The 21,993-nt window shown below is 35.8% G+C and overlaps 1 protein-coding gene across 4 annotated transcripts in view; it reads right to left on the reverse strand.

Annotated features, from left to right (window-relative positions):
* Positions 1-2,341: 2,341 nt before the first annotated feature.
* Positions 2,342-21,993, reverse strand: part of PJA2 (praja ring finger ubiquitin ligase 2) — a 311,879-nt gene continuing 292,227 nt past the window's right edge. For all 4 annotated transcript variants that reach the window (XM_047862964.1, XM_047862975.1, XM_047862954.1 and 1 more), the window contains 4 exons: positions 21,647-21,758; positions 8,043-8,157; positions 7,539-7,660; positions 2,342-5,678 (listed from right to left, as the gene is read on the reverse strand). In XM_047862964.1, the coding sequence (XP_047718920.1) occupies positions 5,553-5,678; positions 7,539-7,660; positions 8,043-8,157; positions 21,647-21,758 (475 nt within the window). In that variant the 3' untranslated portion in view covers positions 2,342-5,552. The remainder of the gene's footprint in view (positions 5,679-7,538; positions 7,661-8,042; positions 8,158-21,646; positions 21,759-21,993) is intronic.

The raw sequence follows: 21,993 nt of genomic DNA on the forward strand, positions 1-21,993 counted from the left end.
TTCCTGAAAAGATAAAGACCTTCCCATCTTCAATTTTCACTACAAAAACTGCATATTGATTATAAACTAAGAATACAAGATGGAGGAAAGTGCCATATCCAGGCATGAAGCCTTTTAGTAAAATTATTATTAAATTCTATTTAATAAAGTTCTTCTGTCAGAATCTTTCAACTTCTGAAAGGTGATTAAGACGCTTGTAAGATTTTCATCTGAAGTGTTCATCAATCCTAAAAGGTAGTACCAAAAATCAAACAGTGATGGAAAGCAACCATATTTCCCCATGACTTTGCCTATCAACAGAACATTTTTTTCAAACCTTTTCCCATGCACAAACAGTAGTACTGAACCTATAATTTAGATTCATTACTTTATAGAAAAAACAGAAGCAGAACAATTAAGTGACTTGTCAGGGTCATGTTACATCAAATATCACAATTTTTGAGAGGAAAAAATGGTAGGTTCTAAAAATTATAAAAATGAGCTTGACACTTATCAAATTCTAGGGCAGATAAATAAACAGACGGTCTGTGAGCAGTTGGAAAAAGAGGTTCTGTGGTTTTACTAAGAATATGGCACTTCCTTGGGGCACCTGGGTGGCTCAGTCAGTTAAGACTTCGGCTCAGGTCATGATCTCGCAGTTACTGAGTTTGAGCCCTGCGTTGGGCTCTGTGCTGACAGCTCAGAGCCTGAAGCCTGCTTCAGATTCTACATCTCCCTCTCTCCCTGACCCTCCCATACTTGCTCTCTCTCTCTCTCCCTCTCTTTCCCTCTTTCTCTCTCTCAAAAATAAACATTAAAGACATTAAAGAAAAAAAAATAAGGCATTTCCAGCTAACTTCCTTTCTTGATTTAATGTATTAGTAAGTAGATTAGGCTCCTTCCATAGACAGTGCAATCAGATTGTCAGCCAATTTCTTATGGTGTCCTTTTAGGCAAGATGAAGAACCATGAACATCTAAGTGACTGGTAGGCACTTCAACAACTGTAAAGTACCGATTAATGGATCAAAGTCGCCTGGAGTACAGTCCAGTGGTTTTCTTAAGACGGTCTGTATTTCATCTTGTTCTATTTAATATTTATGAACAACTTTGACAAAGCCACTAAATAACTAAAGGCATGCTTCATCAAAAACTGAAACTGACACAAGGCTAAGGATCAGAATTCATAAGGACTTTATGAGTTAAATTTAATAAGGATGAATGCAGTCCTTCAATTAGGTTAAGAAGAAACTGTGTGAGTAATTTTAGGATGGACTTGGCTTATTAGCAATGACTATAAAGTCAGCAAGAGACAATAGATAGGCTTGCCTAATGATGATGGTGATGATAATAGGTAACATCAACATATTCCAATCATAACAGTCATGAGAATCACTTTGAAGCTGGCAATAACGCCTCTGGACCGTACTCTCATCAGACCACAGAAGAACTGTGTTCAGTGCTGAGCAACATATTTTAAGAGAGCGACTGAAAGAGCCAATGCCAGGTTGGTCTGGAATGGGTATCATGTTAAGAACTGAGAAAAACGCGAAGCCTGAGGGAAAGTATGAAGAGGTGACCACACAAAAGAGACAGGACCTGTCTAGTGTCACATGTGTGCTGTTTTAGGAACATTTGGGTGACACTCTTCTAACAACAAAATCCATCCCTTGTAGGAGTGCTGAGTGGCTCTAACTCTGGAGGCAGTGGCTGAATGAAAATCATAGGACACAATTATAAAACGATTTGGCACTAACAAAGAGATGTAGCATTCCTTTCTTGCTCTGAAACTGTATTTTTCTAGCACACGTTTATTCTATTAAGGGAGAATCACAATTCTAAACATTCTAAAGCTTCTAAAAAGAATGATTAGTTTTCTAATGTAATGTGTACATATCTATCAGCACTCAATTTCCTTTTCTGAAATGGGTGAGGTCTGTGAATCCTCGGGAAGTCACGGGGAATGTTCCTAAACAGGTAGACTTGATAACAGTCCTATGCCTGATTTGGAGGAAACCACTGAGGAGAGGTGGACCTCTGTCCTGAAACTTTGAGGGTTTCTGCAGTCCTGAGTCAGTGTGGAAATCAGGCTCTGCTGAACCCACAGGATTGCTAAGATTATTAGGCAGGAGAAGGCAGACACTGCTCCTTCAGAGCCCGTCCAGAAGTCCCCCAACTACTTCTGCACAGCTGGGCTCTCTGTTAGGGCCTTCTTAGGTCACAGTTCAAGGACTAAAAAATCATGTGCCCAGGAGCCTATTCCAGACTTTCTTAATAGCTGTGTTCTTTGCCATTAATGCTAAATCCTTCAGGGGTTAAATTATAGAAGCGATGTGACTGCACAATTAAATATTAGAAAGGACCACTGAGTACATCCTGTTTATTGTTTATGATTTACACGGAAAATGATGGACTGGGGTTGTTGAACAATAAACCAATCATTACATTTAGACTTGGGCTTTTGAAAAACTTGCATTCCATTTTAACAGTTCATATATATTTAACAGCTTATATATAAATCCAAATCACAAATAATCTTAAGAGTTAGTTAGCTCAGAGATAAACAAGAAACACAACAGAAAACCACATGGATCTACCTTTAAATATCAGCATTCATATTACAAGGAAGAAGAAAATGTTAAAAAAAATTATTAGGTCAAGTCACTTAACATAGAGAAATAAGAGAAACAATTCTTTTATCAATATTTATACTTATTCCTAATTTACCTTCATATATTCCTTAACTTTTCCAAAAGGATCCAAACAGTGTTTCAGAGAATCAAACTGTATTTTGGTATCTGAACTTTTTCGCCTCAGCCTGTATCAACTTGTTACAATGAAAATCCTAAAATCCCAATTTTCTTGAAGAAAATTTTTAAGCCAACTCATATTCAACTTTTCTCCTTCATAGCAGCTGTTTACAGATAGTAGGGAGCCAAGAATGAAGGATAGGAACAGATGGAAAGCAAAAAGTACAACAGTTATCTTAAGTTCAGCTCTCAACACTGCTGGTTGAGTTTGGAACCAAAACCTCTTAACAACTGGCAGATAATAGCTAAATCTTAACAGGCAAAGAGGAAATATTTTCTTTGGGACAGCTGCTATCTAGGAGAAGGAAACTGACGTCCCTTAATACTGCCTAAATATAATGTGTGGCTTACTTACTACAGAGGAATCTGTAGCAATGTCAGTTTAACGAGTGTCACAACTGATCAATATTACTTAAAGGAAGGAAACAACAAAAGAGAAAACAAGAAAAAGAAAAGAAAAAAATTAAAAATCACACCAGCCACAAAGTTCCACAACATACACATGAGAATTAATTTTAATCTGATTTGACTCTTTGACACTAACTGATCATCAATGAAATATGGTATGGAAAGATCACAGAGTAGAAAACAAGCAAAGATTAGTTTATACAACAGTGACTATATACATCAGAAGGAAAACATGCTAGCTAATGCAACATTAAGGCCTGAATGTAAGCACTTCCAAAGTCACAGAAGCCCCAAAGAACCCCTAAATTACAAAGTCACCACATTACATGCATGCAATGTTCAGTTTTGTTTTATCCATAAAAGGATACACAGTATTTTGCTGTAAATACCAGACACACATTTACAATATATGCAAAAATTAGAATGCAAGTGTTATGTTCCTTATATTTAAGCCTCAAATGTGCCAACAGTGAAAATTCATTTAAGAATGGAGAAACGAGATGGAATATAAATACTCAGAGAAAATTACACAAATAAAATGTAATTTTGCATTTGGGAAGCCATAGAAATACTCCTTTTATGTGTCCAAACTAAATTATCAACGTACTACTCAGATGGATGTACACTCACGACGTGCTTTACAATTTTACTTGCTCAAATGTGGCATTCTAACACCCATCATTCTCTGGTGCTGATAGCAAATCACATCTGTAAGTTAAATATTATGTCCTTGTTTGTACATTATTTGCCTGCTGGGTGTGATCACCTAAATGGAAAACTGTGCAATCTTATTTTGCGGTTATATAATTATGGATGACCCCAAGTGTCAACTTTCCCATAAAAACAACTAAGGAAAGCTCATTTCCTCACTTTTATAGAAATATGTGAACACGACCCTTTCAGAGGGCAAATCTGGGGTCAGGATCTTCTTTTCTCTATTTTAGAGAAAGACAAATAAGAAAGGAACTGTGTTACATGTTCAGTCCTGCTCATAGTCACTAGGTGATCATAAAAATCTACTTTCTTTTCACCCAGGGCTCATTTTGGCTTACTCTGAAACTACCTATTTTTATCATTTATTTCCAGGTGAATAATTTTATTAGAATAAATTAGTGTAAAGAAACAACTGCTAAAAATGTAGTATGAATAATCCTTGTTCAGGAATTCTCTAAAGGAATAAATTATAACACAGTAAGGTTTAGGTATATTGAAAAAAATGTGGCCAAATCTTTTCTGTACCCCATCAATTTTATCCTTTATACAAGTTGGTACAATTAACCTTCTAGTAAGGATAAGATTTCCCCTCAGGATACAACAGAATGGATGTTGAAACACTTTATGCTTGTTTTCAGACTTTCTGAAGTATTTCAGAACCAAGGTTATTTTAAACTATAATATTTATAAATTTATAAATAAATACATATACTTAAATGTATTTACACTTACACTTATTATAAATGTATCTATTTATAAATTTATAAATTAAGAACCAATATTTATTAAACAAAGGTGCCATGTTCTCAAGTATAACTGTAACCAAGTAGAAAGGATTTCATAAGGCCATCTAATTCATCTCATCATACCACGCACTAAGCACGCCAGATTGTTCATAAGCTTTACTAACCTTACTTCAAGCACCAACCACCGTAAAGCACTCACGCTTTACTAACCTTACTTTTAAGCACATCCGCCATTTAGGGAAAAAAAAGTTTATTTTACTACCTAACCATTCCAGGGGGATTACATTTAAGATTTAAACATTTTTTCATATCCTAGCTAAAACTTTGGCTTTTGTTTGGCATTCTAAAAAGTCCTAATTTTAAACAAGGATGTAAGAGCGGACACCTTCCTAAAAAACCACTCAGTATTATGAACCAAGAGGTTCTGATGTAGCAAAAGCAAAGGGACCAATGAAAAAGCATGTTTTAGAATTCTCTTTATTTCCAATGAAACCAAATTTTACTACTGTTGTGATCACAGTTTTCACATTTGATGCAAACAGGAGAGCTTAATTACAATCACTTAGTGGCAGTACTTCAGACAAAACCAATAATGTGTGCCACATACGTGATTATTTCTTCCGGAGAGGGTTAATTGGTAAGCTTGACTTTACAATTAATATCAACATATGCAACTAAAGAAAATGGATGCACTGCTTCAACATTCAGCTTGAAAATGTTTAGTACTTTATGTGAACCTAAATTTAGTTTAGAAAGGTTAATATTCTTCTTCCTAAACTATGGCATAGACTATATATAGCATTTTAAATTTATTTATATATAATTATTTGCACATCAGATTTAGAAGGAATTTGCAGATTTACTTTGATAGAATGATCTCATTCAAGTGTTGAGATTTAGGGGGCTTCCGCAGAACTGTCGTTTGAAGGTGGGGCATCCTGGTCAGGCTCGGAGGAAGCAGAGGCAGATGCTTCGATGACGGCAGGTGGGAAATGGCGGCGGCACACGGGGCATGTTCCGGACTGCAGGGGAAAGAAAACAAGTTCAGAGCCAAAGGAAAGGTCTTATCTGCCACACAGTATCTTCATCAAGTAAAAACAGTATCATTATCCTAAAATAAACCAAATAACTTAAAAACAAAACTTCAAATCCACACAAACCAGAGAGGCAAAATTGTGATGCAATTTCCTCTTCATCCCAATCAGATTCTAATTTCTTTGAGGGTGAATAGTGTCTCCTAATCATGTTTGTATCTTTCAGGTCAGTCATATTTCATTTAGTATTAACCAAGAGTCTACTACCCTCCTTGCTCAGCACTGGTGCTATGGCAGAAAGTGAGCAAGAAGTCACAGGGCATGTCCTCACCTGAACTGAATTAATTTTATTATTTGATCCATGATGCCTACATTAGAGAAACCACGGACCTAATTAATCCACCTATTCATGACACCAAATCATCTCCTAGGGCTTCCCTTACATATACTTAAGCCTTACTTTAGTGCATGTCAAAACACATGGAGCTCAGACCTTCTTTATTAGCCATATAATTCCTTTTCAAAAAGATACGGAGAGTTAAGTGCCTTTTAAATGATAAAAGAAATCTAACTAGGAGGTTAGATAGGACAGGGAAAGCAGTCATACTAAGAGTACATTTTTGGACCAAAGATTATAGGGATGTATCATCTGGTGATAGATTATCCCCTCACAAATCTGTTTTTTTTTCCCCCCAAAGAGATACCCTGATAAAAGTAGGCTGAAGAAATCATGCTGATGAAGGACAAAAATTTGTATCCTAGGGATCTTCTCCCCAGAGGAGAGGCTTCACACAAAAGCCTCTTGACAGAAAGAGACCAAGGAGATTATTACCTTGGGTTATAGCCAAGTCAATGACAATTCAAGGCTGTACAACATATATATATATATATATATATATATATATATATATATATATATAATGTTTACAATTCAAGAATTTAATTTAGCAAGCATTTATTGTTCACTTGCCATACAGACTGGGACCTAACAACATTTTATTTATTTATCTTTTTTAGTATTGTTTAACGTTTGTTCAGTTCTGAGAGACAGACAGAGCATGAGCAGGGGAGGGGCATAGAGAGGAGACACAGAATCTGAAAAAATAAAAAAGAGAGAAAGCAAAGAAAAGGAAGGGAGGAAGGAGGTGGAGGAAGGGGAAAAGGAACGGAGTGGTTGTAGGGAAGAGAGGGAGCTATATCCTTAAGTAAATAAGCTGTGAAAATGATTTGGCAATTTCTACCTTACTGTCTATAAATGTCCTTATGCAAAAATAGAGTTCAGAGAGATCATTTAAGTAAAACTCTTTCTTTTTTTTTAAGTAATTCAAATATAGTTAAAAATTTTGGGGTAAATATTTAAGGACAGTATATAAAGTTGGAATAGGAGGTACCTGGTAGGTTATTATACCATATTTCTCATATACATTTTCAGAGACATTGATCTGTATTAGCAGAATATCTCTACATTATTACAGTACTTTGAGTAATGCCAAAGGCTTTTTGCTTGCAATACTTTGGAAAACACAAATTTCAGGGATATGATGGGAGATCTAATTAGCTTCAGCATAAAATAATTGCTTGACATATTTCATCATTCTTGGAAATGATGAAATATGTCAAGCAAGTATTATCGCCTACATTGTTTTTTAGACAATGTTAGTAAAGTAAAATAGTTTCATGTTATCATTAAACTCTAAATATTAAAAGGTAATAAATTTTTAACACTTAATTAAAAAGAAATATAAACATGTAGCTGACTAAAATAGGCTTAAAAGATACTATTACCATTAACTTTCGGGAGGAACTATTAAAATATTTTTTAAAAAAGTAAAAAAAAAAAAACCTCACCTTCTGTAGCCAAATTGAGACACAAGGTTTGTGAAAGAAATGGTGGCAGGGTAGCTCTGTTGCTATATCATCCTTAATATACTCACTGCAACAGATTGGACAGCACTGCTCCTGACCAATTGCTGAAAACAACAAACGATCTGATCAATCCCACAGAGTTCAATTTTAATAAAACTGAAAACAAACATATTAACTCATAGGTGATACCAATGACAGACAAAAGAACCAGACTTTGATTAATTGGCAAACATGTTTCTGCAATACATGACAATTTGGAATTTAATAAATACTGGTTTTGTAGAAAAGCTGACTGGGGAACATTTATTCTAGCCCATCACTTAATAAATTAAAAATACTCTTCTACTAGATGAAAGTTTGTCAGAATCTGGTTTCACAAAAAACTAATGAGTTTCTAAAGGTCAGTATTTTATCTTTCAGGTGCACTGATAATATACTTACACATGTAATGTGTCATATGACATTAGAGACCAACTTTGCCCTTACCAGTATGGTCTTCAAGAACAAGGGTCTCTGGAAGGCCATCAATGCTTTCCTTACTGGCTGGTGGATTAGCCACCTCAACATCCACTGCAAGAGACTCTAAATGTGCCAGTGCAGTCTGAAAAATAAAAGTCACAGCTCCTTGTTAGAACACACTTAATTGTTATTATTTTTAAATTTCTCCCCCCACCTTTTTAAACTTAGTTAACATACAGTGCAATATGGGTTTCAGGAGTAGAATTCAGTGATTCACTACTTACATACAATACCCAATCCTTGTCATAATGAGTGCCCTTCTTAGTTCCCAAGACCCATCTAACCCATCCCCCACCCACCTCCCTCCATTAACCCATAGTTTGTTCTCTATCATTAAGAGTCTCTTTTGGTTTGTTTCCCTCTCTTCTCTTTCCCTTCGCCCTTCCCATATGTTCATTTGATTTGCTCCATCAAATAGCAACTAGATCCATCCACGTTGTTGCAAATGGCAAGTGTTCATTCTTTTTGATGGCTGAGTAATATTCTACTGTAGGTATGTTTACATATATGTATACACATATATATAAGCATACATACATACATACACATACACCATATCTTCTTTATCCATGTATTCGTCGATGGACATTTGGACTCTCTCCGTAATTTGGGTATTGTTGGTAATGCTGCTATAAACATTGGGGTGCATGTACCCCTTCAAATCTGTATTTTTGTACCCTTTGGGTAAATACCTAATGGTATTTGCAATTGCTGCATCATAGGGTAAGATCTATTTTTAGTTTCTTGAGGAACCTCCATGCTGTTCTCCAGAGTGGCTGCACCGGTTTCCAATCCTACCAACAGTGCAAAAGGTTCCCCTTTTTCCACATCCTCACCAACACCTGTTGTTTCTTGTGTTGTTAATTTTAACCATTCTGACAGGTGTGAGGTGGTATCTTATCATGGTTTTGATGTGTATTTCCCTGATGATGAGTGATGTTGACCATTTTTTCATATCTGTTAAGCCATCTGGATGTCTTCTTTGGAAAAATGTTTATTCATGTCTTCTCATTTCTTCACGGACTGTCTTTTTGGGTGTTGAGTTTGAGATGTTCTTTATAGATCTGGATACTAACCCTTTATCACATATTGTTTGCAAATATCTTCTCCCACTCCACAGACTGCCTTTTATTTGTGCTGTTTCCTCCACAGCACAGAAGCTTTTTATCTTGAAAAAGTCCCAACAGTTCATGTTTGCTTGTTTCCCTTGCCTTTGGCAACATGTCTAGAAGGAAGCTACTCTGACTAAGGTCAAAGAGGTGCTGCCTGTTTTCTCCTCTAGGATTTTGATGGTTTCCTGTCTCACATTTAGCTCTTTCATCCATTTTGAATTTATTTTTGTGTATGGTGTAAGAAAGTCGTCCAGTTTCGTTCTTCTGTATGTCGCCATCCAGTTTAGAAAACACTTTAAAACAGTAATAGAAAACTATTTTTTAAGGTGTTATCCAACATTATATGTACCACAATTCTCTTCCTGTTAATTTTTACTGCTTCAATCCCCTGCCCTTTAGCCTCCTTCTAAAAGGAACCACCATCAAACCAAAACATCAAAAAACAGCAAGAAAAGCACCCTACTTTTCACAAGAATGGCAAAAATCTATCTTGTCTCAATAATATCTACTTGCCCATCATATTTATATTTTCAGAAGAGTGGTTACCTCTTTCAATTTATCAGTTCCTGTGTGGAATCAGTAACATGAAAGAAAGTAAACATTTTAGACAAGCTCAACATATGAAAGACAAAATATGATTAGGGCTACCAGATCAATATTCACGGTATAGAAGCAAATAATGTATTCCTGAATGGTTATATCTACTACTGGCATAGAACCAGCATGCACACACATGACTAGCTCACTAATATTACTAGGTTACCTGGGATGCAAACTTTATTTAGGGGTTCTGTGTCTACATAAAGTTACTATTCTAAAGAGGATGAAAGGAACAACAGATCATATGACCACCTAGTATAATCCTTTTGTGCCTTGATTAGCCCTTCTGGCTACAATAAGATTAGAACTACAGGTGGGACTTGTAGAAACCCAAGTATCCATCAAAAGATGAATGGATAAACAGAATATGGTTGGAAAAGGGACGTACAGAGTCAAATTCAGAATATTCAGTGATTACTCTAAATGTAAATGGACTAAATTCTCTAGGGAAAAGGCACAGAGTGGTGATTGGATTAAAAAAACAAGCCCCAATTAACTATATGCTGCCTACAGAGACTCACTTCAGCTTTAAGGACACAGAGGCTCAAAGTAACGGGATGGAAAAAGATATTCCATAAAAATGGAAACCAAAGAGAGCAGGGGTAACTATAGTCATATCACAAAAAATAGACTTCAAGCCAAAAAAGGTAACAAGTGACAAAAAAGGTTATTATTTAATGGTAAAGGGTGAATTCATCAAGAGGATATAGTAATCACCAACAAATATGCACCCAACATTAGAGCACCTAAGTATAGTAAGCAAATAAGTGTAGATCTGAAGTCAGATTACACAACAGTAAATAACAGTAGGGGACTTTAATACCTCACTTTAAACAATGGACTATCCAGATAGAAAATCAAAAACAAAATATTAGACTTGAGCTACACTTGAGATACAATGGCTCTAACAGACATACAGAACATTCCATAAAACACGAACAGACTATATACATTCTTCTCAAGTGCACACAACATTCTCTAGGATAGATCACAGTACAGGTTACAAAACAAGTCTTAGCAAATTTAAGAAGACTGAAATCATACCAACTATCTTTCTGACAAAAATGGCAAGAAACAAAAACATCAACAGGAAGAAAATTAGAAAATTTATAAGTACGTAAAAACTAAACAACACACTCATGAACAAACTTATGGGTCAAAGAAGAAATCAAAAGATATCTTGAAACAAATGCAAATGGAAACAACAACATGTCAAAATTTATGGGATGAAGCAAAAGCAGTTCTAAGATGGAAGTTTATAGCAAAAAATGCCTACATTAAGAAAAAAGATCTCGAATAAACAACCTAATTTATACCTCAAAGAAACAGAAAAAGAAAAAAAAACAAAGAAAAAGTTGGCAGAAAGAAATAAATAATGAAGGTTAGAGCAGAAATAAATGAAGTAGAAATGGGAAAATAAAAAAATAAACAAAAAGCTGTTTTTTTGAAAAAATAAACCAAAATGATGAACCTTTAGCTAGACTAAGAAAAAAAGAGATTCAAATATAATCAGAAATGAAAGAGAGGTTACAACTGATACTATAAAAATACAAAGGATCAGAGGAGACTACCATAAACAATTATACATCAACAAACTGGATAAACTACAAGAAACGGGTAAACTTCCAGAAACATATATTTACAGCATACTGACATGAAGAATAGAAAATCTGAACAGACTAACATAAGAATATTGAATCAGCAATATAAAATCTCCCAAAAAAGAAAACCCCAGGATCAGATGGTTTCCCTGGAAAACCCTACCAAACATTTAAAGAATTAAAGCCAATCCTTCTCAAACTCTTTCAAAAAATTGAGAAAGAGGCAATACTTTCAAACTCATTTTATGAGGCCAGCATTACCCTGATGCCAATGCCAGATTAGGACATGAAAAAGAAAATTAGAGCCCAATAACCCTGATGAACACACAGATGCAAAAATCCTCAATAAAGTACTAGCAAGATAAACTCAACAGCACATGAAAAGGATCATACATCATGATTAAATGGGATTTATCTCTGGATGCAAGAAAGGTGGTAACACACAAAAATCAATAAGTGTGATATATCACATTTAGAGAATGAAAGATAAAAATCGTATGATCATCTCAATAGATGCAGAAAAAGCATTTGACAAAACATATCATCCTTTTATGATAAAAGCTCTCAACAAATTAGGTACAGAAGGAACATACCTTAACATAAAATTAAAACATCCATATTTGACAAGCCACAGCTAATACTATAACCAACAGTGAGAGGCTGAAAGCTTTTCCTTTAAGATCAAGAACAAGACCAGGGTGCTCATTCTCACCACTCCTATTCAACATAGTATTGAAAGTCCTAGCCAGAGTATTCAGGCAAGAAAAATAAAAGGCATCCAAATGGGAAAAGTGGAAGTAAAATTGTCTTTATTTGCAGATGTGATTTTTTTATATAGAAAATCCTAAAGACTCCACCAAAAAACTGTTAGGAATAATCAACAAATTCATGGAAGCTATATAGTACAAAATCAATATACAGAAATCACTTGTGTTTCACACTAATAATGAAATATTTGAAAAAGAATAAAGAAAACAATCCCATTTGCAATAGCATCAAAAGCAACAAAATACTCAGGAATAAACTTAACCAAGAAGGTGAAAGATTGTGTATACTGAAAAATGAAAGATAAAAGAGACTGAAGATATAATAGAAAGATATTCCATGTTAAGAAATTGGAAGAACTAATATTAAAATGTCCATACTACCCAAAGCAATCCATAGATTTAATGCAATTCCTATCACAATTCCAATGGCATTCTTCACAGAAATAGAAAAAAAAATCCTAGAATTTGTATGGAACCACTAAAAACCCTGAATGGCCAAAGCAAAGAACAACGCTGGAAGCAATACAATTTATTTCAAACTATACTACACAACTATAGCAATCAAAACAGTATGGTACTGGCATAAAAACAGACATACATACAAATGGAAAAGAATCAAGAATCCAGAAATAAATCCCAGCATATATGGACAATTAATATTTGACAAGGGAGCCAGGAATATTTATTGCAGAAAGGATAAGGTCTCTAATAAATAATATTGGAAAACCCACATAATCACATGCAGGATAACTGCATGCATGAAACTGGACCTCTAACTTAATACCATTCACAAAAATTAACTCCAAATGGATTACCAACTTTCAGTAAGACCTGAAACCATAAAATTTCTTTGACACTGGTCCTTGATACTGATCATGGCAATTAATTTTGGGGTATGATAATAAAGACACAGCAACAAAAGCAAAAATAACTAAGCAGACTACATTAAACCAAAAAGCTTCTGTGTATCAAAAGAAACCATTAACAAAAGGAGAGCCCACCTACAGAGTGGAAGAAAATACTTGCAAATCATGTATGTGGTAAGGCACTGATATCCGAAACATGAAAACTCATACAACTCAAAAGTAAATAAATAGACAGACAGATATAAAAATGGGCAGAGGGACTAAATAGACATTTTCCCAAAGAAAACATTCAAAAGAGTAAGTACATGAAAAGATGTTCAACATCACCAATCATCAGAGGAATGCAAATCAAAATCACAATGAGATATCACTTCACAACCGTTGGAATGGCTATTACCAAAACAATAAGAAATAAGAAGTGTTGGAGAAAATACGGAGATAAGCGAACCCTTGTGCACGGTTGGTGGGAATGTAAATTGGTACACCACTGTGGAAAATAGTATAAAAGTTCCTTCAAAAATTGACATAACTGTCCTATGATCCAACAATCTCACTTGTGGGTATATATCTAAAGGAAATGAAATCAGGATCTTGAAGATATCTGCACTCACATGTTCAATGCAGCATTATTCACAATAGCCAAGGTATGGAAACAACTTACGGTATCTATTGACAGATGAATGGATAAAGGAGATACACACACACACACACACACACACACACACACACACACACGAATATTATTCCAGTCATAAGAAAGAAAAAAATCCTGCTAAGTGAAAACAGAACCTAAGTACTATATCATATAATTTATATGTGGAATCTAAAAAACCTGAACTCAGAAACAAGAGTAGAATGGTGATTGTCAGAGGGTGAGGAGTAGGGAGCAGGAAGATGTGGTTAAAGGGTACAAACTTCCAGTTATAAGATGAATAAATCCTGGGGATCTAATGTATAGCACGGTGATTATAATTAATAATACTGTGGTATATAGCTGAAAGTTGCTGGGAGTAAAAATCTTAAACGTTCTTCCCACAAGCAAGAAACAGAAATTATATGAGGTGTCACTAGCCCTACAGTGATAATCATTTTGTTCTATATAAGTGCATCAAATCAACATGCTGTACATCTTAAACTTACACAATGTTATATGTCATTTATACTTCAATAAAACTGAAAAAAATGTGGTATATACATACAACGAAATATTACTCAGTATTTAAAAGGAAGGAAATTCTGGCACATGCTACAATATGGATGAAACTTGAAAGCATATGCTAAGTGAAATGAACCAGTCACAGAAGGATAAATACTGTATGATTCCACTTATATGAGGTCCCTAAAGGAGTAAACTCAGAGACATGGAAAGCAGAATGGTAGTTGCCATGAGCTAGGGAGAGGAGGAACAGAGAGTTATTGTTTATAATGTACTTGATGCGAATTAACTGTATTATGGTTAGAAGGGGTAAATTTTACACTATGTGTGTTACCACAATAAAAAGCAAACTGGGCCTCCCTTATAGGAGGAAGATTCTGCCTGACAGTTAACCCTGTGTTGTCTTGGATGGCAAATGTTAACCTTTTGTATACTATTTAGGATTTAGTCCAGATAATCTCACAATGAATTATGTCTTTCCAAAAAGGATTTGAGATGACTTACAACAGAGGGTAGGGCAGAGACAAAAGCAAAAAAAAAAAAAAAAAGAGAAAGCAAAAAAGGTTCTTCGTAAGAGTTACTAAATACAGTTAATAATACTGAATGCCAATTTGACTGGGTTTGCAGAGAGAGCGAAGAAAAAGTGTGCCGGAAATTCAATTAACTCTTAGCTCCAAGTTCACCTTTCATTTCTGTTCTGTGAAATACATCTGGGCCTTCTGAACACTTTTCCCTTGTCAGCTGGCATGACCTTAGGCTTTGTCAGTAGAGAGCTCTGGACAGACATCCCAGAAGAACTTTTCTTCTTCTTCTAGTGGGCTTCTTGGGCAGGCCCCTGTAGTGTGTAAGGGTTCGCTATTGTGGGCTTCTGCATCACAGATGGCTCCTCCAGCACCAAGGTCCTCCCGTGCAAGTAGCTTCTCCAGTGCCTGGCTCCAGAAGTACATGCAGTTTCCCCAGTGCCTGACAGCTGCAGTGTAAGGTAGCCAGCAGCTTCCCCTGGCACCCATCTTAGGTGGCTTTGCAGGAGTGTGCTTCCAGTTAGTCACCTCCCTGTGAACAGTTTCTCCAGCACTCCAGTGGGCAGATTTTGCCAAGTTCCATATGGTAGATTTCCAGCAAGTTCTGCCAGCACAGTAGTACAAACATTTCTCTAAGCGCCATGGCTGTGTCCTTCCCAACACAGTCTGGACCTCAGCCCTGGTAGTGGGGGTTGCACTCTATCTCAGCCCTAAGGGTTATTCCTTAGATCTGCTATTCCTGCTCCTGGCCAACAGGAATGGAATGTTATCGATACAAACCCTGATTACAAATAATCTTATTAGTCACAATCAAACTACCACTGTGATCCACTGCAATGAAGTGCCAACTAATACATGTGTCTTGGGAGCCCAGGTGGCTACTGCACTTGACCTTATGGCAATAATGATGACTGTAAAAACTAACGTGGGATGGAATGTTTTTGAGTGCACTTGCTCGCATACAAAGAGAAAAGGACAAACTTAGGCTGGTTAACTCTCAGAGCAAGGTACTGTATAAGAACCAGAAAGTAGCCCTGACAGCCCTAAAACAAACATATTATTTCTGAAAATCAAAAACAAAATTTAATTGTGTGAACTGTTGAATTAAAATCAGAGTTTAATGATGTCTTGTGAAGTTTCTTGAATCATTGACTGGTTAAATCAGGATTCTGAAACTTAGAAATGGGAATATCTGATTGGACTCAGACGAAACAGTGGACTATGCTGAATCTCCAAGCCACTCTGAGCCTCCTTTTACCAGAAGTAGTGTATGCTCCACAGACCAACCTTCCTCCACTTAAAAATCCCGTGATCATCTCACTTGGAGTGTACATGTCTTATTACTTCTATACCCACAGTAAAGTTATCAGGTAAGGACATCTCCCAAAAAGGCATGATCACCGAGTACACATGCTCTTCAAGAATGTAGATTTGGGTCACTCCACCAAGTAAAGAATCCTAAGCATCTGAGATTCTTGCTGAAGGTACAGAAAATATGGAATGGGTGATGGATGAAGGAAACCACAGCTATCAGTTATAGCCCGTGACCAAATATAAAAACAAGGAAGAGTAGGCTTTGCATATTTTCTGTTTGTTATGTGTTTATTTGTATCTGCTAATCACTGTCTTTTTCTCTTTCCTTCCAATTTTTATTTCATATAGCAGTTAATTTTACAATTTAATCTTATATAAGAGAATATTCATTGTGACTGAATGAATTTGTGGAGTGATTAATACTTAGTGATGGACATAATGACTCTTGGGAGTCCGTTCACATTTGTTCATTCTAGAGAAAGAGTGAAAACTTCATTTTAAGACTAGCTGTGGGGTGCCTGGGTGGCTCAGTTGGTTAAGCACCCGACTCTTGATTTAGGCTTGGGTCTCAGTTCATGGGATCGAGCCCCGCATCAGGCTTTGTGCTAAGTGTGGAGCCTGCTTGGGATTCTCTTTTTCTCTCTCTCTCTCTCTCAAAATAGATAAACTTTAAAGAAAAAAATAACAAAAACTAGCTATATCTTGTTAGGCGGAAATAAAGTTGCATTGCTGTTGCATAGAGTTCAAATGTTGTGTAGAAAGGTGTATATGGGATCCAAGTAATCAAAGGGATGGACTGTTCTCCAGTTATTATTACTGCTCCTCAAATCCAAATTAGCTATTTTTGTCAGCTCTGTGAAAAAGGATTTGGGCTATTTAAGTATTTTCCTCTGATAGCTGTCACAATGTTAATTAAGCTTTGTTCACAGAGGATGCTGAAAAGACACTGCAGGAGGAAAAGGGCTTTACTTCTAACCCCAGTGAGCTTGTTTCACCCAGGCTTCCATGGCATGCATGGTTTTCTCCAGCAGCAGACTTTCCGACACCCACAGCTTCTCCAGCATCTTGCTCTTGTAGTGCATGCGGCCAGCAGCTTCCCCCAGCACCCACCTTGGACAGTTCTGGAGCAGAGTGCTTCCAGTGAGACATCTCCCTATAAAGAGCTTTCCTCAGCAGCACCCGACAGGGCTGATTTCCAGCAAGTTCTGCCAGTGTAGCACTACAGTGACTTTGTTGCCATTCAGTGAGCCACAGTTGTGCCATCTCCATCAAAGTTTGAATCCGAGCCTTGGAGGCGGAGACTCTTTCTTAGGTGATCTTAGCCTAACGTGTGGGAGCCATTCCTTACATGTGCATTTTCTGTATTCTTTAGAAATATCTTTAATCCTTACTAAGCAAATCTTTGTTACTTTAATCCCCTATTATAGTTTATAGTTCTTTATATTAAAATTTCCCCTCAGGAAATAGAAAATAGAAGGTAATAGCCTATTATTTGTCCCTCCTTTCTCATATAACTATAACCATAAATCTCCTCCAATTCCTTGTGTACTTCTCAAGACAGACTGCAAGAACTCCTCTGTGCTACTCCACACATAAAAAAAGAAGGGATATTATTTACAGTAAGTTCCATTTGGGGATGCTACTTATGCTTCGACACATGTTTGTTGCAATAGGTTCATTATTCCTTTCTGATGATGATTTGCATGTCTGTAGTGCTAATAAATACCTGGAATTTCATATATGTAAAAATAATTTATTGCCTTGATACTGACAAATACTTAAGGTGATCTGGAGTCACGTACAAGCAACAAGAGTTAAGAGAGACCATTCTGAAACCACTGCTATGAAATCTGTAAAAATATAAAAATCTATCTACACTTTAGGCAGTATAGTGTATTTTCAAAAGTTACTCCAAGTGTCAGAAAGACAACTAAATAGGCTAAAGAGCACAACTGGAATATATTTAGATTTAAAGTAGCATAATCCTTTGTCAGAACAAAATTTAGTTTTTAAAGAAAACACAATTCAGTTTTTAAAAAGTAAAGATTTATAACAAGTGACTTAATACTGATTTTCAATGATCACTGAGTCCACATGTGCTAGATGATTACCACCTGGCTGACTGATGATTTGAATAATCTTTGAATACCGCCATTTGTAAGAGAGCTTATCACTGCACCAGCTATTTCGCTAAGTGCTTTAACACAGTGTCAGAATCCACAAGGTAAATTTTATTACTCCCATTTTGTAGATGAGGACCTGAAGCTTAAGGAGGTTAAGTGAAGAGTGCAAGGTCACAAACCTAAAGTTCATGTACTACCTTCCCAATGCCTATAACCCAGTGTATAGGCAGTGTTCTGTAAGTGTGTAAAGACTTTCTAGGGAGCCAAGGGCATGGAGTCTTAAGAGACTAAATTTCAATTCATTTAACTTTCTTATGTAACCCTTCCTCAAACTGACCTTCTGAAGAATATACCCGCAGTCAAAGTACCGTGCTGGGTCTCTGTTTCCATATTCCTTTTTATACTAACCTTTTCTCCACTTTATAAATAAAAGCATACTTCTTACCCATTCAAAGGGGGCACTTTCAAATACTGGGGTCACACTGAACTAATGACTAAATAACAAATTTTGTAGGTGGCTTCCAGTCATCTGCTTTCAAAAAAAAAAAAAAAAAAAGGAGGATCTAAACAATCTGTCAAGTTGATGTGATTTGGGCAAATATCTCAGAAAAACTAAGTGACAATGCTATGATAAACTCCTTCCATCCCTATCAATTTATTTATGTGAACAAGGTTTCTCAAGTTTACATTTATAAATATGAAAAACAAATAAAATTGATGCTCGACTAGATCTCATTCTAGGAATAAATAAAATTCACTCATAAAATAATAAGGAAAGAAAAAGTCTCCCTCTATCTTATTAAGAGATATATTTCCAGTAAAATTTTACATTTAAATATTTATCAACATTTAGAAGTCTGTTTTTGATCAGTTAGATGCTAACAATTTTAAATCAATCTAAACTATATTTAAATTCTTGAACATACTTTTATTGCAAAGAGGTATAATAAGGTAAACAATATTACTTAGGGTTTATGCTAAAAAACTTTAAATGTGAACAGAAATGTGCAAAGGGAAGTATTTTTCAAAACTTGTTCAGAGTAAAAAGCTTTAATATCATTGTTTCAAACAGTTAAAGATCTTGAGTATTTTGTCCTTTTCTCACTCAAATTTGAGACAAAAGTATAGGCAAATATTTATTGCCAATATTTTCACCAATAGCCACTACCTGAGACAACAGATCAGTCTGGTATTGGGAAAATAAGAGAAATGAAAACAACCAGTGCTGAAAAGAGATCAGGCTGCTTGAGAGAAAAACAAATAAAAGCACTCAGTTTGTCTTATTAGTTGCTTTTCTTTCATTTAAAGAATGCTGTTAAATTTAAAAGAAAATATCATAAATTATAAATTAATATATCCTCACTTTTCAAAATGATTAAATAACTGCATAGTAGGCAGAAAAATAAAGATTTCTAGAGAGTGATAGGAAGATGGAACTGTATTGATTTTCAGTCAAATTCAAATAAAATAAAGAGCACTAAATCTGAGGAAGCTGCTAAACTGTAGGGAAGGAAGACACAACACCACTCATTAGTCAGAACAGAAGGACAGATGGTTAAGAGTGACAAGTGGCAGTGTCACTGGGTTCCCAAAGAGCAGAAGTCATGTGGGGACTGTAAGTTCCCTGGACATACTAGTCTTTCTTGACTCTGGTCTTTGCACACACTGCTAGTGCCTTCACACGGTATGATGCCCTGCCCCCGACCAATCTTTCTGGTGCTTCTTTCAAGACACCAATCAAATGTCACAATTCCTACTGGTAACAAGAAAACTTCTTTTTTTTTTTTTTTTTTTTTTTTTTTTTTAATTTTTTTTTTCAACGTTTATTTATTTTTGGGACAGAGAGAGACAGAGCATGAACGGGGGAGGGGCAGAGAGAGAGGGAGACACAGGATCGGAAACAGGCTCCAGGCTCTGAGCCATCAGCCCAGAGCCCGACGCGGGGCTCGAACTCACGGACCGCGAGATCGTGACCTGGCTGAAGTCGGACGCTTAACCGACTGCGCCACCCAGGCACCCCAAGAAAACTTCTATTAAAACTTCTATTTTAATTTTCAAAACATGGACCACTAGCATAATAATGGGAAAAACTATGTAAACACTGTGAAACTAGACTCTAGAATGGATATATTCCATTGTGGTCACTTAAAATTTATTTATCTCAAAAAAGTTAGTGATCCTTCATCTTTACATATTATATTCCTGACACAAGTTATCACACTGTGCCATTATTTCATGTGTCAGAATTGACTAAGGCAAGTTAAATAATCTGGGAAAATTCCTAAGTGTATTGTCGTAATATGTTCTTTCTGACTTTCCTCCTACTACACAGTATTTCTAAGGTTCCTTTAAAAAAAAAACACACCACACAAAGCATAATCAATCAATGATCTCCATGGAAGATTACTCAGATGTAAAAAAAAGTGATATCACAGCAAAGCTAACTTAAGTGTGTGTGCATGTACATAAGTGTTTGTGTGTAGACAGGTCAGTCTGTCTACCTACCCATTGTATACTTTATGAATCTAAACTGCACTTTCTAACCTCAGAAAACTTCAAGATAAAATGCTGTTATAGTCCCTGAAAGTTCTCTCATTTATTTTTGTTCTCTCACTTTTGACTCATTCACATTATTACTGTTTTTCTACTTTGGAAATCACTTCAGAAATAGTAATTTAAAGAAAAGATTTCTAACAATGAAATCCACAAGTGCAGTGAAATTTCCCAAACACGAAAATGCTTGGGCTTTTGACCTTAGGCAAATACAATCATGAGTATTTGTACTGCAATCAAATAAGGAAAAGAAAGCCAAACAAAATTATGTGCTACATTTATTTAAGTGTATTTGTATATGGAGATAATGGAAATAAAATTGCTATATTCATTAAGCAGCAAGGTAGTATTTAGAAACTATGAGGACAAAAAAGCGGAAGTGATGTATAATATATCCTTAGAGATCTTCAATTTCATTTACAAATATACCTGTGTCTGTGTAATGTAATCAGATTGGGTGGCTCAGTTGGTTAAGCGTCCGACATTGGCTCAGGTCATGATCTCATGGTCCGTGAATTCAAGCCCTACATTGGGCTCTGTGCTGACAGCTCAGAGCCTGGAGCCTGCTTCAGATTCCCTATCTTCCTTTCTCTCTCTGCCCCTCCCCCATGCACTTGTGTACACTCTCTCTCTCTCTCTCTCAAAAATAAATAAAACATTAAAAAAATATTCAGATTCACAGACCCAGATAACTTAATAAAGGAAAAGTCTATTTTCTAAATGTAAGCAAAACATTCTCTATTCTGCAGTAAAACCTGGGAAATAATGCAATTAGGCAAACTGGCAGGATGTCTAGTGTGATTTATATACACAAACTAGTGGCAATCATTAATCAGGAAATGCTATTAAAGTGATGAAAAACTATTCACCTTTTCCTGAAAGCAATTAAAAAAGCCTTTAATTTTTATCATTTTGTATCCTACCAACTTATATATAGGCATCAGAGTCACTACAATACCTCCATAGCCTGAGCTAAGCGTTCTTCTAGAGCCATGTAGGTGAGGAACTGAGGATCCACATAGGAAATAGCTTCAGCAACTCCTAGTCCATCTGCAAAGCCATCAAACAGGCTGGAAAAAAAAAAATACAACCACGATTAGGGAAATCTTTATGGTGAAGACATAAGTATATTAGCATACTGATAAACCAATAAACATACTATAAGCAGAAAACCTTAAAATATTTTAACATAAATCTTATGTAGTGAGAGGCAGGATGAACCCAACAGAAAAATGAAATACTAAGCATAAGGAGCTAAGACACCACTACCTCTCCTAATAAGCTGTCACAATCACACACAAAATT

Source organism: Prionailurus viverrinus, chromosome A1 (genome assembly GCF_022837055.1).
Source record: "Prionailurus viverrinus isolate Anna chromosome A1, UM_Priviv_1.0, whole genome shotgun sequence".
NCBI lineage: Eukaryota > Metazoa > Chordata > Mammalia > Carnivora > Felidae > Prionailurus > Prionailurus viverrinus.